The sequence below is a fragment of the Rattus norvegicus genome, chromosome 5, assembly GCF_021556685.1.
Source record: "Rattus norvegicus strain SHRSP/BbbUtx chromosome 5, alternate assembly SHRSP_T2T, whole genome shotgun sequence".
NCBI lineage: Eukaryota > Metazoa > Chordata > Mammalia > Rodentia > Muridae > Rattus > Rattus norvegicus.
Genome location: NC_141538.1, coordinates 119,113,845 through 119,132,054, shown reverse-complemented (window position 1 = coordinate 119,132,054; position 18,210 = coordinate 119,113,845). Strand labels below are relative to the sequence as shown.

General features: G+C 42.9%; 1 protein-coding gene across 4 annotated transcripts in view; it reads right to left on the bottom strand.

The window, feature by feature from the left end:
• The window catches only part of Patj (PATJ, crumbs cell polarity complex component), a 304,077-nt gene that overhangs the window by 81,525 nt on the left and 204,342 nt on the right, over nt 1–18,210 (bottom strand). For all 4 annotated transcript variants that reach the window (XM_087660182.1, NM_080398.1, XM_087660184.1 and 1 more), the window contains 2 exon segments: nt 12,190–12,262; nt 745–831 (listed from right to left, as the gene is read on the bottom strand). In XM_087660182.1, coding sequence (XP_087516308.1) covers nt 745–831; nt 12,190–12,262 — 160 coding nt within the window.

Below are 18,210 nucleotides of genomic sequence, written 5' to 3'. Positions count from 1 at the left end.
TAGGTAAAGGATGATAAATCAATGGATGACTTCTCAAACCCCTTCAAGGGAAATAATACCTCAACCAGACTTAAACTCATATAAGAGGAGAATTTCTGGACATCTATAAGACATTTTGAAACACAGGGGGCAGGGAGAAAACACACATATTCCTTTGTAACAATCGTAGCCAACTTAGAAGTGATCCGCTACAATGGAGAAAGGCACATTATGAAAAAAGGCATGGACACATACTGGCCACTGACCTAGGTAAGGAAATTAAATTTCTTATTTATAAAGAAATGGCCATCACCCTCGTGGATACAGAACACAGCAGGGAGCCTGGTTCAGAGTAGACAAACAACAAGCTGTCCCACCTGGAGGGAGAGCCACAACATCTCTCATCTGATGACGTTCTAGCCCATGGGCAAGTAGGTATCTTTTAGTAGGAATCAAAGAAATCATTTCCTCCTGTTTCTTTGGTCTAGACTCTGGGAATACCCAGGGCTCAGCTGGATTGGAAGGAGGAGCTGGCTGCCACTTCAGTCCTGCAAAGCACAGTTCAGGCATGGTGGGAGAGACCCTGTGCTCTGAGAACTAGTCACTTGCTGAGTGGAAAGCTCTTCCTGTCTCAGAGCCCAAGGTAGCTAGTGACCAAGATGGCAGGCAGCGTCCTTCCTAGCATGGCAAGAAATGCAGGCCCCGTCCCTGTCCCCACCTGCACCCCTCCCTGGGCTAGAATAAAGAGCAAGGCGGGATTCTCACCGGCTTGGAGCTTTCTCTTTCAGGCAGGGGTTTAGCATCCACACTGCTGTCTTCCTCACTACTGACAGGTTCAGTGCCACCCAGATCCTACGGGACAGTAAAAGGCAAGCAGAAAGATGTTATTCTTCGTGCACACTGTGTCAGACCACATGCGCTGCACAGTCTTGGGTGTAGAGTTCCTAATGCTACCCTGGACACTGTTTCCAAGGGAGCCATTCTGCTGTGTTCCTTTGTAAGAGAAGGCCAACTGACGTCTCTGTCCATTTGCTTCATCAGGCATTGATTCCTGCTGACTGCTTTTAGTATTCCTTGGGAATGCTGGTCCCTGTTCTCTGTTACAGGCACAGGATGGTAGTCTCAGGTTAGTCCCCTTGTTTTTGTCAATAACCTGTCAAGAATGGGAACCTGGACCCTGGTAAGGAGTCCAAAAGGCATATGAAACATCAGATGTCTGTTCAATTTATTAGCAGAAACAATTACTGCCTAGCACTCCCTTGGTGGAAGGAGAGAACCAGCTGCCTTTGTCTCCTGACACCTCCCTCAATGCTAAATAAATGTAATAAAAAGTAAAGGAGTTTTAAATGAATAAGGGTTGATTTAGCTTTGATGTAGGTATCTCTACCTTTACTAAGAGGCAAATTCTACTTTTGCAAGACATGGGCAACATTTTATAGAGAAATCTAACAGCTGACTCACATTCTATTTTTAAGCTGCTGTTGTTAACTTGGACCTCAGAGTACAAACATTAAATTAATTCTAAGCCCCTCCTTCTTAAGTCTAGAGGCTCTAAAGTCATGTGCTGCTGTAGCAATACTGGTTTTGTTTTTAAAATGTCTTTCATTGGGCTATGAAATGCCTTTCATAATGGCAGTGGTGGTGCATGCCTGTAATTCCAGCCCTGGGGAGACAGAGGCAGGCAGATCTCTGAGTTCTAGGCCAGCCTAATCTACAGAGTGAGTTCCAGGAGAGTCAGGACTACACAGAGAAACCTTGTCTTGGAAAAACAAAAATAAAAAACCAACACACACACACACACACACACACACACACACACACACACACACACACACACACATACACACACACACACACACCTTTCATTGTTTCAGCTTTATCCATTTATATACTACCCGTTAGTTGTTTTTAACCCCTAGTTTCTATCTCCCCTTCCACTAAAACCTTTCTTGTCACAAGTCCCCCTCCAATTTTCTGCCTTTTTGTGTGTGACCCACTGAGCTCAATGAGAGTTTCATGCTTGAGCACAGGTGGGAGGTTATTTCCTGGAACAAGGACAAGAAAATGACACTTCCTTTTCCAAAGATGGTTAACTGTTAAAAGCCCTTCAGGGGAGGTGGGGCTTATGGACCCCCCGCCCCCGACTCCTGATCTGTGATGACACATTGACTGGTCCAATCCTGTACAGGTCTGATGGTCTGTAGGTGAGGTGAGCAATGCAGTGAGTAATTCTCTAAGTGGTGGTTTCCCACAAATGTACAAAACAAGTATAGAGCCACACCCAACAGTCACCACAGAACAAACAGACAAACAAAAAACGGGCAAGAAAGCCTGATATTTACTGGTATGAATGAGGATAACACACATACACACACAAAGTGAGGTTACAAATAATCAATCATAGAAGATCTATGGCCCTGGTTGACTAAAGTGTTCTCAGTTCCTTGTAGTCTGCCACTGTACACTACAACTATAAACACACAAGCACTGTGCTGGACAGTCTGATGCCCTTCTCTCTTTTTCTTTTATGTGGATAAAATCTTGGCATAAGAATGTATTTAAAGACACATTCTGTGTGGGAAAGTCATCTGGTACAAGTTATACCCAGTACAAGCAATAAGCCTAAATCCCCGACTGCAGCAATCTCTGGTTAAGTGTCCAAACAGGTTCATTACATCACATATATGGCCTGTAATTCTGAACACCATATCTGGTGACAGTGCTCTCTATTCCAAAGAGTCTTCTTTAGAGTTATTCACCCAGCCAACATCTTGTTAATCTGCATGACAAACTAGGCTCCATGTCAAATTCTCCTTCCACACCAGTATTGGGCCTCAGCCTTTCAGAACATAACGTTGTTTCTGTAACCAGGAGAGTCTCATAAGTGCAGCTGCTTTTAGGACTCTCACCTAAAACCACAGTTGTTTGCCGTTAAAAGCTCCACTCCACATCTGCCCTGTGAGTTGTGCTGCACTGTCCTCTTTCATCCACTTGATGCTGGGGCCAGTAAGCATGGTTCGTCATGAATCCATTTTGATGGCCTAGCTAGTCCATCCAACAATCTAGTTGGATGGTAGTATGTCCTTTGAGTACAAGAACTATCAAACAGCTGGGAGGACAAAGGCCAGCACCAACAGTCTAGAACACTCACTCCTGGAAGTCTTGATCTCAGCCAAATGCCCTGGCTAGTGTAGTGAAGACTCACTATAATACCTCAGATTCAAAAAGTTTGTGCCAGACTTTGGGAATCAGAAGCTTTAGAGAATTATGAGTCTCTCCATTCAACAGCTTCCACCTACACATAAGAGAATGCACTGATCTGAAGCAAACCCCAAACTATTTGAATGTGACATGTGCTGGGACTGAATAATGCAAGCACACTGGGAGAGGCCCCCTGAGCTGCTGCCCCTGCTGTTGCAATGGTGAAGAGGCTTTTCTATCTTGGGTCTTTTCTATTTTAGTATTGTGCACTGACCTGGTCACCAGAAGAAAGAAGCAGTAGGAGCTGACACCAGAGTTGGCTCAGGCTGAGCTGCAAAAGTAGAAAGGCAGCCAGGTGCCTGACGGCTGAAGGAGAGCTTGTTCAAGAGAGTAGCCAGGACAAAACAAAGGGAAACAGGCTGGGAAGATGGAGCTGATGGAGGATAAAAGGCTGTAAAGAGGGAAGAGAAACTCTAGCTTGGGCCACTGGAAGAGCTCCAGAGAGCTATCAAGCCTATGTAGCAGAAACTGTCTACAAACAAACAAACAAACAACAAGATGCTCCCAATGAAACAAGCATGGGGTACTGCCATCGACACAAAGTCATGTTTCAGTTAATGGTGGGCCATACACAAAGCAGGTTCCTTCCATACGTCTTGAGGGTTTCTACTGCTATGATGAAATACCATCCAAAAATAACTATGCCTACACATCTCAGTCAAGGTCCATCACCCAGAGAAGTCAGGGTGGGAACTTAAGGCAGAAACCTGGAGGCATTCTCTGATGCAGAGGCCATGGAGGAGAACTGCTTACTGCCTTTCTCATGGCTTGTCCAGCATGGCAACACCCACAGTGAGCTGGGCCCCCTCACTTCAATCACTAAGAAAATGCTCTGCAAGCTTGTCTGCAGGCCAATCTGGTGAGGATGTTTTCCCAAGTAAAGTTCTTTTCTCCCAAATGACTCTAACCTGTGCAAACAAACTACAGTACCACCAGTCACCTAAAAGTGCAGTATATACATTTATGCACACACATATTATTTGATAACAGTAAACGATTACTTAGTGATTTATGGGTCTATTATACTATACCTCATGTTGTGTTATAAGAAGCTTTTCTGTAAGACAATGTCTTCTGCCAGCTCTTGTGCAGCCTGTTTACTGTTTCTCAAGAGGATATCACTACCTCCTCTGCCACTCATTAGCATCTCTTTTGCATCCTAATTATCTGAGGAGACTGAAAAATCTTTGATGCCAACATCTGTGCTTCTTTCATGACCTTTGTCTGATGCAAGTACTCAGTCCTCCTGGGTCTGCCTCACTTCAAGGGCCATGTTCTATGTCTCTTCTGCTTTTAGCTGGACGTGCTTCTACTGAGGAGGATACCAAGTCCAAATCCAGATGGAGAGGAGACTCTGGCCAAAACCACAAGCAAAAGCAACCGAATAAACCAAAAGACACACATAAAAAGAAAAGAAAACCGAGGAATTGAGAATGGCTGAAGCAAGGCATGTACTTACTCCTAGGCAAGCTAAAAGTTATAAAAGAGTGTCTGTGCTTAAACAAAATTGTAACTTCACTGTGGGGCAACATGGTTCACACAGCGAGAAGCCTTTATAATCCCCCACTTGCCAAGAACCTGAAACATGGCAAACAGTCAGAGCCAGGAAGAGGAAGGAGGAACAAGGATCCCTGGCGGCTTGAGGACCATCTGGCTGAGGGAGAGTGGCTGCTGACAGGGTGAGTCACTTCATGCAAGGGCGGGTGTCTACTTCTCTCTTGCTGATCTTCAGACCACCTGTTCAGTGTGGCTGGCTCGGCCCAGCCTGCTCACAACAACTCCCCCAGGAAGAGGCAAGTCAGGACCACAGATGAGGGAATCCAAAGGCGGTGAGTGCAACACAGCAAAGATGGTAAAACAGTGTGTGTGTCTTATTAACAACTTTCCCACACCTTCTAAAGTTCTAGACTTCCCTTCTATCCTGGGCTCCCCGGGGATCTCCGAAGTAAGGTAATCATTTTTCCTTTTAGTTTAATGTTTTGACTTTTTAAAATTTATTATTATTAAAAAGAAAGAACGGGGCCACACTGGGCTGGAACTCAGACCAGAGAAGTTTCGTCTTGCAGAAGATGAGTACAAACACGGAGACGCACTGGACAGTACACAGCGAGTGAGGGACTTTGGGACACTCAGCCCTTAATGGCTTGTCTTCACCAGAGCTCAGGAATATTTGAAGACAAGGAAGCAGAAAGACTGTAGGGCCAGAGGGGACGGTGACACTAAGGAAGCAGTGTCTTCCAGACACAGCAGGATTGACGCGATATGAACTCACAGAGACTGTGGGAACATGCAGAGAGGCCTGCACAAGTTCAAGACAGACGGCCCTAGAGGTTATCTCCAAGTGACAATCACTTGCAAAGGAAAAAAATAATTTTCTCCACTGGAGTCTAACTGGGTATATAAACCACACTTAAGGACAGGCTCCATGGACAACAAACCCAATGGTGACTTTGCAGATTTTTTTTCTCTCTCAGTAGCCCTTTGCTTGTATATTACGGTTCTTGGTTTTCTGTTTTGATGTTTTTGTGTTGTTTTGTTTGTGCGTGTATCTGTGTGTGTTTATTGTGCCTTTTTTGGCTAAATATCTATCTAGCTTCTGGTTTGTTTCCTTTCTTTTTTATTTGCCTGTTTTTTTCTAAATAGAGGGAAAAGCCCTGGAGGTGGATGAGTGAGGAGGATCTGGGTAAAGACAGGGGAGGAGAAACCATGACTTTTTTAAAAAAAGATTTATTTATTTTATGAATGTGACTACACTGTCACTGTCTTCAGACACACCAGAAGAGGGCATCAGATCCCGTTACAGATGGTTGTGAGCCACCATGTGGCTGCTGGGATTTGAACTCAGGACCTCTGGAAGAGCAGTCAGTACTCTTAACCTCTGAGTCATCTCTCCAGCCCCCAGTGTATGAATTTTTAATAGTTATAAAATGTGTGAGCATGTGTGTGTGCAAGGGCATGCACATAGGCAAGAGAGCACCGACCCTGGAGCCCACCAGCGGGCTTGCTGGGCTGATCAGTGCCATGGTGACAGACAAGCTCTACCACATGCAGCTATTACACTGGTGCTAAGATCCAAGCTCAGGCCCTCATGCTGGTGCTTTAGTGAGTCACTCCCCAGCCTCCTAACTCAATAGTTTTTGAGACAGTATGCATAGATGGCCCAGGCTGTCACTGGATTGATGCCCTCGTGCCCACCTTGAATACTGGGGTTGGGGCATGCACTATTATACCTTGCTTGCTAGTTTATTTTTCTGCTACTCTGTCTTCTTCAGTATACAGTTTTTCCACAGTTTCTTACCAACTAGATAGAAAGAACCTTAAGGGCAGAAACTTTATTTGAGAGCAGAGCATTTGTCTGGCTAAAGGGGGTCTTGTGGATTAGAGGGCATGTCTAACAAGATCCTTCATCCAACAGGACAAGGATACATCAATAGAAATAACTGTCTTCCTCCGATTTGAGATGTCACTAAGCACTGACTGGCTTGCTGGCCTCCTGAGTGCTGGATTAAAGACATGTGCCACCACACCCAGCTTACTTGTCTTTATTTTAAAAATAAGATTCATGGGGCTGGGGATTTAGCTCAGTGGTAGAGCGCTTACCTAGGAAGCGCAAGGCCCTGGGTTCGGTCCCCAGCTCCGAAAAAAAGAACCAAAAAAAAAAAAAATAATAAGATTCATGTTTGTGGTTTCAGATTGTATTGTTTGTGTTCCTAAGTCCAATGCACTTTTTCAAAACACCACACAGGGCTTTTAACTCTCACCACAGCAGAAGTTCCTAAATGCTTCTTTTTGAAAAGGAAAATTCTGTTTACTAGATATGACAAACTGAATTTCGTTCTCCTATTACCCTGAACATCTTTACTATTATGTGAGTCAGAATTATAGAAAGACAGTGTACAATTAAAGGTAAATTGGAAATTATGGTAATGGCTGACCCACTGTGATCATCTCAGCAGTGCTCCAAGGCTGGCACTCCCTCTCACCAGCTATTCAGAAAGAACAGCCTCAGGGCAAAAGGGACCTAGAAGCTCCTGCTGTTAGAGACAAGACCCAGGCCTCTTCATAAAGGAATGGCCTGCATATCTAACATCCTGGGTCTATCTGAGCCCTCCCTGTCTCTTATGGGATCACTGCAGTGACTTTTTAACAGGGTTTCTATCAGTTAAGGCATCTTTCTTTGAAAAACATTTGTTTTCTTTATTTATGCATCTATGAGCACGTTTTAGTCCCCTGTGGTTTCAGGGACTGGACTCAGGTTCTCAGGCTCGGCAGCAAATGCCTTTGTGTTAGAGCCACCTCATACCTTTGACAATTCTACTCAACTGCAGCCCTGGCTAGATCATCTCCTTGTTCAGATGTTTCCAGCAGGTCCAAGTACCCACAGCCTGTCATTCAGACCTTCTGGAGTTTAGAATTCAGTTCTCTCTCAGTCTAGTTCCTCAGTCTAGTTCCCTGCATTTCACATCCCTCTCTACTCCCCAACTACTGCACTCTCTACATCCCTCTCTACTCTCCAACACTCTCTTTTTCCAAGTTTCAGTTTGTCCTACCAAAACATTTTAAACACACTAGGCAACCCAGCCTGGCTGGGTTCCTGATTCTCTTGCCTTAGCTTCCAGTGTTGGGAGGGAAGTGCTGTCACACACAGCAGCAGTAACACAAAGAAATGAATCACACACTCATGCTCACTGCACCAATATCCCCAGCTACAAAGGGACAGATCACCTAAGCTTTTGTCAATGGATGACTAGATGAGGAAAGAGAGACTCATAAATACAATGTGTAAATCTACCTGTGTTAATAACAGTAACGACAGCAACAACAGCAGCAGCAGCAGCAGCAGCAACGACAACAACAACAACAACACTTCATGATGACATGGGTGGACATGGAGAATAATGTTAAGAAAGATGAACCAGGTATTCAAAGTACAATATCATGTGATTTTACTTAACCATGGATTCTAAAAAACTTTATCTCACAGAAGCCAAGAGTAGAATGTGGCTTACTAAGGGAAGGAGTGCTAGAGCTGAGAGTGCAAGACAAGGGCTCCAAAATCTCAGTTAGATCAGGCGAAGAAGTCTACCACACACGTCTTTAGACCATAATTAAAAGCAATGCCTGTAGTCTTGAAGAAATCTAAGAGGGTTCTTTCTTTGTATTATGTGTTGTTAGGATATTGTTATACAGCCCAGGTTAGCTTGGAGCTCTTATTTACAGATTAAACTCACTATAATTCCTCAATGCAGTACTCTGAAGGATTTCAAGTAATCTTTGCAAAACACACACACACACACACACACACACACACACACACACACACACACACACACACACACAAAACTGTGTGAAGGAATGCATGCTACCTAGTTTGAGTTAGCCATCCCATAATGCATATTTGAAAAACAATGTTGAATCTGGTAAATACATATACTTTTCATTTGTCAATTCAAAAATTAAATAATTTAATAAGTAAAGAAATACTATTTTGCACATAATCACTGAAGATGGAAGGTTCTAGAAGCTGGAATGTATGCTAGAGGCTGTGTAATATGAGCACAACCACAATAAACTCCCAGGAACAGTGTGCCAGGAACAGTCTGGACATTTTGTAGTACTAGTTCTAACAGGATGAAGAACAAACTGCAGTGTGCCTGACTCCTGAGCTTGTGCTTCCACACTGTGCTATACGATGCCATAATGGCCTCTCTGTGGCCAAGTGTGTGGATGGAAATGCTGACAATACCATGGAATTGTATAGTGTGCAGACTCTTCCGATTTAGGACTTGATTCTCATTATTTCCTTTAGAAAGGCTTATTAGAGGTTTCACAGAGAAAGACAGGCTTTGGGAGGTTAACTGCCTTTACCAAGGTCGCATGACCAATAAGCAATGGTAGAAAGAACATCAATCAACCCAGCATCCTACAACAATACCATCACACTCTTGTTTGATATTCTGCTAGTATATTTTCTCTGACTCTCCTAGCACCTAATGGTACAAAATAACTTGGCAAGAACTATGCCAGACATAAGAGCTTAATAAACATTTCCCAAATGAGGGGAGGAATGTGAGACGTCACTAGCATACAATAAAAGTCAGGCCGAATTTCTGCTGTCAGGTTCGACTTAACAGTGAGTGGCATGGCTATAACTAATGTACAGTATCTGGTTTAAACTGGTTTCTGTCATCCACCTAATAAGGCCTGCTTGAAAGCCCACAGAGCCACCTTTGCATAAAGGCAGAGTGACTAGCACATAGGCAAACAAGGCCAGCATGGTGAAGCAGCTCATAGACTTCATCCTAACCAAGGAGTGTGCCTTTCTAGGTGACAGTCACTAGAGCCACAAGTGCAGAGAATGTACCACTCAAAGGAGGGTGCCTTTCCAGAGGTGAATTTCCAGGGGAGAATGTAAATCAAATGGCAACACTATAACAGAAGTTGTGGAGCTGCAGCCTTAAAAAGGGGGGACGGGGGCGGCTGGAGAGATGGCTTAGTGGTTAAGATCACTGACTGCTCTTCCAGACATCCTGAGTTCAATTCCCAGCAACCACATGGTGGCTTACAACCATCTGTAATGGGATCTGATGCCTTCTTCTGGCACATCTGAGGACAGCAATAGTGTGTTAGTTCATATACATAAATAAATCTTTAGAAAAAGAAAGAAAGAATGAGAGAAAGAAAGAAAAGAAAGGAGAGAATTTATACTTATGCAAGCACCTCATTGGACTAAATTCTCCTTCAACTGAAATGCGGACACTGGCATAATGCATTCAGCTACTGTGGTTAGGATCTTGAAAATTAGAAGCAGCATAATGTCTACCTCATATACATTACAGTGTGTTTATTTAAAAAGCAAAATTAGTGATTACTTTTAAAATCAGTGCTCATTTTTACCCCCAGCCCTTGGGAGCTGAGGCAGGCAGATCTCTATGATGTTGAGACTAGCCTCCAGCCTGGTCTGTATGAGTATGAGTTCTAGGCTAGCCAAGGCTACAGAGTAAGATCATGTTTTAAAAGAAAAAAAACAAAACCAAACAAAAAAAAGCAAAATCGGTCTTTAAATGCTCATAATGTAATGAGACTCTTGAATGACACCAAGTTAATCTTTCTGGCTAATTACTGATTCAGCAAGATTAAGATATAAGAAAAAATATTTTTTTATAGGTGACTAAATTATTTTTTAATAGTGAATTAACATTTCTGTGATTAGCACAATTTTTGAAAATGAATTTCAGTAGTTATTGTAATATACAATAAAGATTAAAATTAACTAAGTAACAGTTCCCCTGTGCTGAGTGCTGCTCTGTGGCATGAGTTGTCCCAAGTCCTTCATATACACTGCTTCTTTCAACTCCACGACAAGTGCAGGGGCTTGGTGGTCACGGCACAGAGGCTGATGCTGACCAGCATACATGCACATGGGCTCATGGGTATATATATGATTTAGCCTCTGTGTCTCTTCTCACAGTTGGAAATAACAACACTGCTTCAGCCTGGGTGCAAGGGTCATGACGTACTACTGGAATACCCAGACAGGGCTTGACACAGCTAGCAGCACCCTCAATCACCTGTCATGTGAAGCCCCTGGAGCAGGAAGCTGCAGACGCCAACTGGCCAGGGCCACACTAAAGAAGACCTCTGTCAGCTGTCTTCCATTTCAAGTCTTTCCTTTGCCATTCCTACCGGACTCTTGGTGTTACCCAGTGAACCCATGCCTGATCATGCCAGAGACTCTATTGCTACATCTCCAGAAACTTTGAGGTCTTAAATAAAACAACAACAACAACAACAACAACAACAACAACAACAACAACAACAACCCCTTAGTGTCAGCAAGACTGCTGAAATCATGACAAGGAAGACAATGTTTATTGCTACAATTTTTTTAATTTGTAGCTTATTTGACAATAACTGGTGTGATGATTTGTATATGCTTAGCCCAGGGAGTGGGACTATTAGAAAGTATGGCCCTGTTGGAGTAGGTGTGTCACTGTGGGTGTGGGCTTTAAAACCCTTATCCTAGCTGCCTGGAAGTCAGTATTCTGATAACAGCCTTCAGATGAAGGTGTAGAACTCACAGCTCTGCCTGCACCATGCCTGCCTGGATGCTGCCATGCTCCCGTCTTGATGATAATGGACTGAGCCTCTGAACCTGTAAGCCACCCCCTATTAAATGTCCTTATGAGAGTTGCCTCGGTCATGGTGTTTGTTCACAGCAGTGAAACCCTAACTAACATAACTGTTCAAAACAGATTAAAAAATGCACCTGAATCACTTCTGATTCAATGGTGACTGATCTTGACTGGACTCAGACATGGGGTGGGGTATACACCTCACAGAGTACATGTGAAGATGTTTTTAGGGATGACTGACCTATGTAGTAGAAACTAAGGGGGAAAGTCAAAAGCACCTCAAAATGTCAGCCACACCATCCATGAGGCTGAGTGCCCAGAAGGGAAAGGGAGAGGGAGATGTCACACCACAGGTGCAAGTGCCATTCCTCCTGACAAGTGTCTATCACTGCTGCGGTGTGCAGAGGGCATCAGAGTCCAGCTGCTCTTGTCTTTCAATGCAGACTCACACCAACGATTCCCCAAGGGTCTGACCTACAGCTACAGCCTGGGACGATACTGCAGTCCCCCTTGTTCTGAGCTTTGTGGATTGAGCAGCTGCCGGGGCTCTCTGGACTTTGAGTATACAAATGGCCATTGCTAGGTCATCCAATAGATCTGAGGAACTGATACTCTGAAGAGGGAATACTAGTGAGTTGATTCTCATACATTTATTTAACACTGTTTTATACCTTATAACCATACCTCCACCGCTTTCCAGCTTCGGCAGGGAAACGTCTAGTTAACAGATTCGATGCAACTAAAAATCAAAGGTAAGGTTTGATGGAAGTGAAAATCCATCGAGTGCACTGAGAACTGTTTCTTACAACCTTACCTCAACAGGCGATGGGGAATGTGATGGTACGGGGAAGGGAGCGACGGCCATCTGATTGACTGCATCTTCGTTTCTGTGAAATGGACAAACAGGAAGGGTCAGTTCTTGAAAAAGGTTCCGATCCTGTCCAAAATTACAAGCACTAAGTTCTCAGTTCAAGATGTGCACACAACACCGCGAGTATGTGGAGAGGTCAAGCATGCAATTCTATTACACAAAGACAGGTGTCACACTTAGCAGATACTCACGTACAATTATCAGTGATAAAGAGTGATGATTCTGGGAGTTAGGAAATCCAGCTTAGAATGTCTGATGTTGTAGAAGATAATTTTAGGACAGTGCCAACTCTTCTGGCCCATGGCAGAGCAATTTCTTAAACCGTGCACAGCCTCTAGGTGCACAGTCTCCAGTGTTATGTTCTTTGAACTGGAGACATTCCCAAGCTTCTCACTTGGCTTCTAACAGTGGAGGATGGGAGGGTGTCTACAACAGGTCCTACAGGGCAGACTGTGAGGAGGAGTGATGGATGGGGATAGCACAGCTCTAGAAAGATCATGCCTTGTAGTTATGTGGATGCTGTCATCTTAAGTAAGCAGAGTACGGAGGAGCTGGAATCTAATCACCTCTGAAATACCAGTTCTGATCATCTGGTCATGGCCACCATGTGACCAGCAAACAGCAGGCAGAGCTTTGTAGGAGGTCATGACTGTCTTACTAGTCACTCATGCTGGACCAATATAGCCATGCAAGGTTTATTTAAGTCAAGTCTTAGCTTTACAGATAAAAGCATGGAAAGTCACACAGATGCTTTCTGCCTAAAACACGAAAGCTGGTAAATGAGGTTCAATGGGAGAGCATCTGCTGACTATGCATGAGGCTCTGAGTTCAACCCTGGCAACAAGAAGGGGGGGGAAATAAACATAAGACCCAATATGTCCTTGCATATAGCGGAGTGACCTGACTGGGCAGCTGGGTGACAGGCCCACTGGTCCATGTCATTCCTTCTCCAGACTGTAGTCAGGACTCTACTTCCTCGAAAGGCCTGTCTTCAATGGGTTATGAACACCCGTGCATCCTTCTCTGGTATGATTTAATAACCTCAGCGAGATGACGAGCTCCACTAACAAGGCCACAGTTATGTCTTCTCTTGAGCTCACTATCCGCATGCTTAACTCCCCACTTGAAGGATCTCTACTACACATCTGACAGGCATCCGGAGAAAAACAGAACTCACTATCCACTCATTCTCCAGATTGTTCTGTAGCCGATTCCCCTTATCTGAGTCCTCACTAAGACTTGCCCTCTTGCTCAACCAGGAACTAAGAGTCTTTGAGGATTTGCTCTGCCAGTCACAGTTTTACTCATAGAAAACAGCAGAAATAGCGTTTGTGTGCTACGGTATATACTTTAAACTAGAATGTCTCCATGTGGTAGCTAAAATTTTCTTCATGGCATTATTTTAAATGCAGGTAAAAGCACCCACCATGGTGTGTGGATTGCTGTTTCTATGCAGGTGAGGGCAGGCACAAGATTAGGCGAGACCTGTGATTGGGCAGTGGAAAAGGAAGGCGGGCTGAGAATTTTTGAGACAAGTACTGAGAGTACAGAGAGACAGAGAGAAGGAAGGAAGATGGAGGGAAAGACATCCAGATTTCATGTGGCTTTAAATAGTCACAGGTAGCTATGAATATCTTATAAGGGATGGATACTTACAGGACAACTTGTCTTTTTTAGGTGGGCAGTTTACATCAGTATCAATTAGCTCTGAGTTTATTGTGTGGACATTTTGTGGGGTGAGAATTTACTGATCTAAATCTGATTGATAAATTACAAGCGTCTAGAGTTTTGATTTTACTGGGTTATGGGGGATTTGTGACAGCTAGTCACAGGGGGTGGAGGGCTGGGAATGTGAGCAGGATCTGCCAACAGAGAACCATGAGATGGACGGTTGCTACATGAGGCTAGCCTGGAAGCGGTGACAGCTGGGGCCAGAGAGTAGCCAGCATTAGCATGAGATGTGTCTTTTTTTTTTTTAATATTTCATGCAACAATTGTCTGGTTTCAGAACTCCCTCATAGTGGTTGTACTGAGTGTCCTACCAACCCAAAGCCACAGATGTCTTCTTTCATAGGTTCAAGCTAACCAGGCCCACCTTGACCTTTTCACCAGGTCACAGTTTCCTCTTAAATCCATTTGGTAAACTTCCTAAGGGTACATACACGTGGTTCCAAGTGTGTTCAGTCTCCTGACTGCAGTCTCCCTGAGTCTCATATTAACACTGCCTACCCCTTATATGGATTTGATGGCTGAAACATGCTTTAAAGTGTCATTATGTTAAACAGTATGTGACAGGAAGCAATGCGGCAGAGCCTGACCCCCTGGGTTGCCGTCACAGGCATAAAGCTGGTCCTAAGTTCCTCTGGCAAGCACCTCTCGTCCCCTTGTAAGCCAGTCCTTATTAACTGTCCCCTTGCCGCTTTGATGATCACGGGAAGACATGGACGACATGTTGACATGGAATGACTGCAGCACAGACGCCTAAATGTTCAGAAGTGGGGACGCATGGATTTTGCTGAATTTTAATGGGATATAGTATGAAAAAGAAATAAACCATTAGAAATTATTAACGGGCTGGAGGCATTTCTCAGTGCTGAAGAGAACTACTTTCCCATAGGACCCAGGAGGACTCTCGGCACCCACCTGGAGGATTGTCACTGCTTGTAAGTCCAGTTTCAGGAGAACTGACAGCCTCTTCTGTTTTTTTTCAGGCACCAGGAATGTGTGTGGTGCATGTACATACATGCAGGCAAAACACCCATCCACATGAAATAGTTAAAAATAAATGTAGGGGTTGGGGATTTAGCTCAGTGGTAGAGCGCTTGCCTAGGAAGCGCAAGGCCCTGGGTTCGGTCCCCAGCTCCGAAAAAAAGAACAAAAAAAAATAAATGTAAAATGACTTATTAGCATGATTAGTATGTATGTGTGAGTAATGTGTATCCGTGCATGTGGGAGGTTAGAGGAGGCCGAAGAGTTGGGTCTATCTTCTGCCTTTGTATCCTCAGACAAATATGCTGTGTATAATTTTGTAGAAGAATGATTTTTAAAATCATGCTTATACCTTATTCATAATACTTAAAAATTGGAAATGTTCACTTATAGGAAAATGGATCAATAAACTTTCGTACATCCATAGAATGGAATATTCCTCAGCAATGAGAGGAACAAATTTCGATGACTACATGACCTTGACTAGCAGTGGCAGGGTCCTAAGTGGGAGGGCCAGGAGATGAGAACATAGGGAAGAAGATATGAAAGCTGGGGACGGAAGGTCTTCCAGCAAGCATATCAAGAAGCACGGCATCTTACTTACTCTTCCCAGGGGGAGGAATGGGACAGGGGACAGTGTCAATGGAAAGCTATTGAGATGGAGTCACCAGGAACCTCATCAAGCAATGTTGTCCAAGGGGAACACAGAACATGTCAAGGGTATTAGAGGCCAAAAGCGCAGCAGCCTTGTGGCCGACAACTCCAGTCTTTTCAGGGTATAGAAAGCCAAGTTCCCAGAACCAAATCTTGACTCCTTTCCGGCCCAGGCTTTCTCTTTCTTTGCTTGTTTGATCCCTCCCTCTGGTCACTGGATTCCATTTTGGAGGGATTCAAGTATCTTTTGGGTATGAGTAATATTACAATAATGTTTTGTTTTCTTATTTTATTAAAAAGCTTGTTTTTTAGTTGGATTATAGCCCTTCCTCTTCTGATTCGAACATGCTTGTCTAAAAGATCTTCAAATCTCTGTCATGAGTCAGTTGGCCATCTAACTCTGAGACAGGAAGAGAGAACAAAACAAAACAGTTCAGGAAAACACATTATGTGCTTTAAAATAGTTGAAAAGGGAATTATTCCCAGCAGGGTTACTGCTGCTTACCTCACACTCCTTTTCTTGGTTTTATTTAATGCTCTAAAACATTTGCTAAAGTACAAACTCTACCTCAGCATTTAGGTAAACCTTCTGTACCTCAATTTTTTAAAAAGTTTATTAAGTATGGTTAAAGATCCATAAAATCTGTTTTAAAAAGTTAGCTTAAACTTGTAACCAAAGGGTTGATAGTTAATAATCTATCCATAGCTAATCTGAACTTTTCTACTTCATGCTAGTATGTATTTTGAAATTGACTCTTGTTTCAAAAAACAAATAGATGTTTTGAGAAAAAGGGGATAAATAGCAACCATGTGACTTGCCACCATCCTGGCTGACGATCTATCAGGATAGAAGCAACCCCGTGGCTGGCAGCCATCTTTAGTAAGGTTCAAAAGAATACATACCATGTGACTCCATCACCATCTAGATTAAAGTGACTGTGTGGTATGAACCAACTAAGGCAGTGCCCATAAAATTTCTTAGTCCTTCTGAGCTCTCTCTTATCATGGTATTTCCTGCTTAAACAGGTCTCTAATTTATTTATTTATTTTTTTGTATGATGATCTTTTTGTCCTGAAAGTAAAAAAATTATATAGAAAGGTATGCCTAATAAAGTATGCTTAATTAAGATTTATAAATTCCACTCTGGTTATCAGAAAGTGGCATACAAATGTATGTTTGACCTCTTATGCTCTTTCTAGCCGTATTCGACAAAATGTCTTCTAGAAAATTGTGGATGAGAAACAATGTATGTCTGAAAAGTAAGTTATGTTTAATAAATAAAGTTTATACATTCCTAAGGTCTATTTAGAACAGCAGAAACTGACACAAAGATGCACGCAAAATCTCTTTGTGCTTGCTAAATTTGTGAAGCATTAGCTATCTGCATAAACTAAATCCAAGAAATTATGATAGTCTATAAAGGTACACTATAAAAGGATCAGGAAAATAAGGTTCCTAGTTTCTCTGTGGACTGCATTTATGGTTTAAAGTTTTATTTGCTGCTAAAAGATTTTCAATTAAAATTTCAATTCAAATTTTTAAGGCTAAAACTCACCAGGAATAAAGGTATAAAAATCCTAATTTTGTAAAACCTGCTAACTTGTAAACTGTTAATAAAAGAAAGGTAATTGAATTGCTAGTCACCTTATAAATGATCAAAGTCTTTAACGTGCTCAGAACTGTGCTTATAGTCACACTAGTGCAAATTAATTCACATATAAGGACAAGCTTTATTTAACATTTTGTATATGCTATCAAGGATAAGCCTGAAGCAAGTAACTAAAAGAAGAAAATTTGTTGAAAATCAGGTATACTTAATAGACTAGATGATGGACCACAATTGCTCAGTTCTGCGAACATGCCCCTTAAAATGTTTAATGAAAGACTTCCCTGTGCCTGATCACTTAGACCGGTCATAAGTCCCTACATAGTATGTCCCTGACATAAAGGTTATGAACATGCCTGCTGCTCAGCCAGAACTGAAACCCTGTGGGGGAAACCCATTTGTCTTGGTCCATAGTCTTCCCCAAATATACTTGCCAACTAAAACCCTCTCCTGTTGCTTTCTGGATGTTACCATAGACCCTTATATCATAAATTGCCTACACACACACACACACACACACACACACACACACACACAGGAGAGTCAAACAGTTAAAATATTAACCATTAGTCTTATATAAATGTAGAATCAATGATTTGATTCATAGGAGCCAGAGCCAGTGTGGAATATAGCAGCTAAGGACTCCATTCTAGGTCTAAGGCTAATCCTATGAGCCATCTGAAGCTGTTAAGATACAACCAGGAGTTTGAGCAATGCAAAGACCCAAGAAGTTCCCTTACACCTTTGGAAAACACATTTCCACAAGAATAAATTGTGGCCTTTGCCTTTAAAAGTAGCCATCCCCCTTTAGCTGGGCCTCAGTACCAAATCCAACCATGCGAAACCAGGACAGCTGCAGTTTAAATAAACATTTGGCTAAGTATAACTCGATAGTCAGGTAGTGTCTTGGTATTTTCTAACTCTACAACGTAAGCACATTTTGTGACTGTGATGTTGAATCACAGATGCTTAAACGTCCATGTTTTAGGTCCAT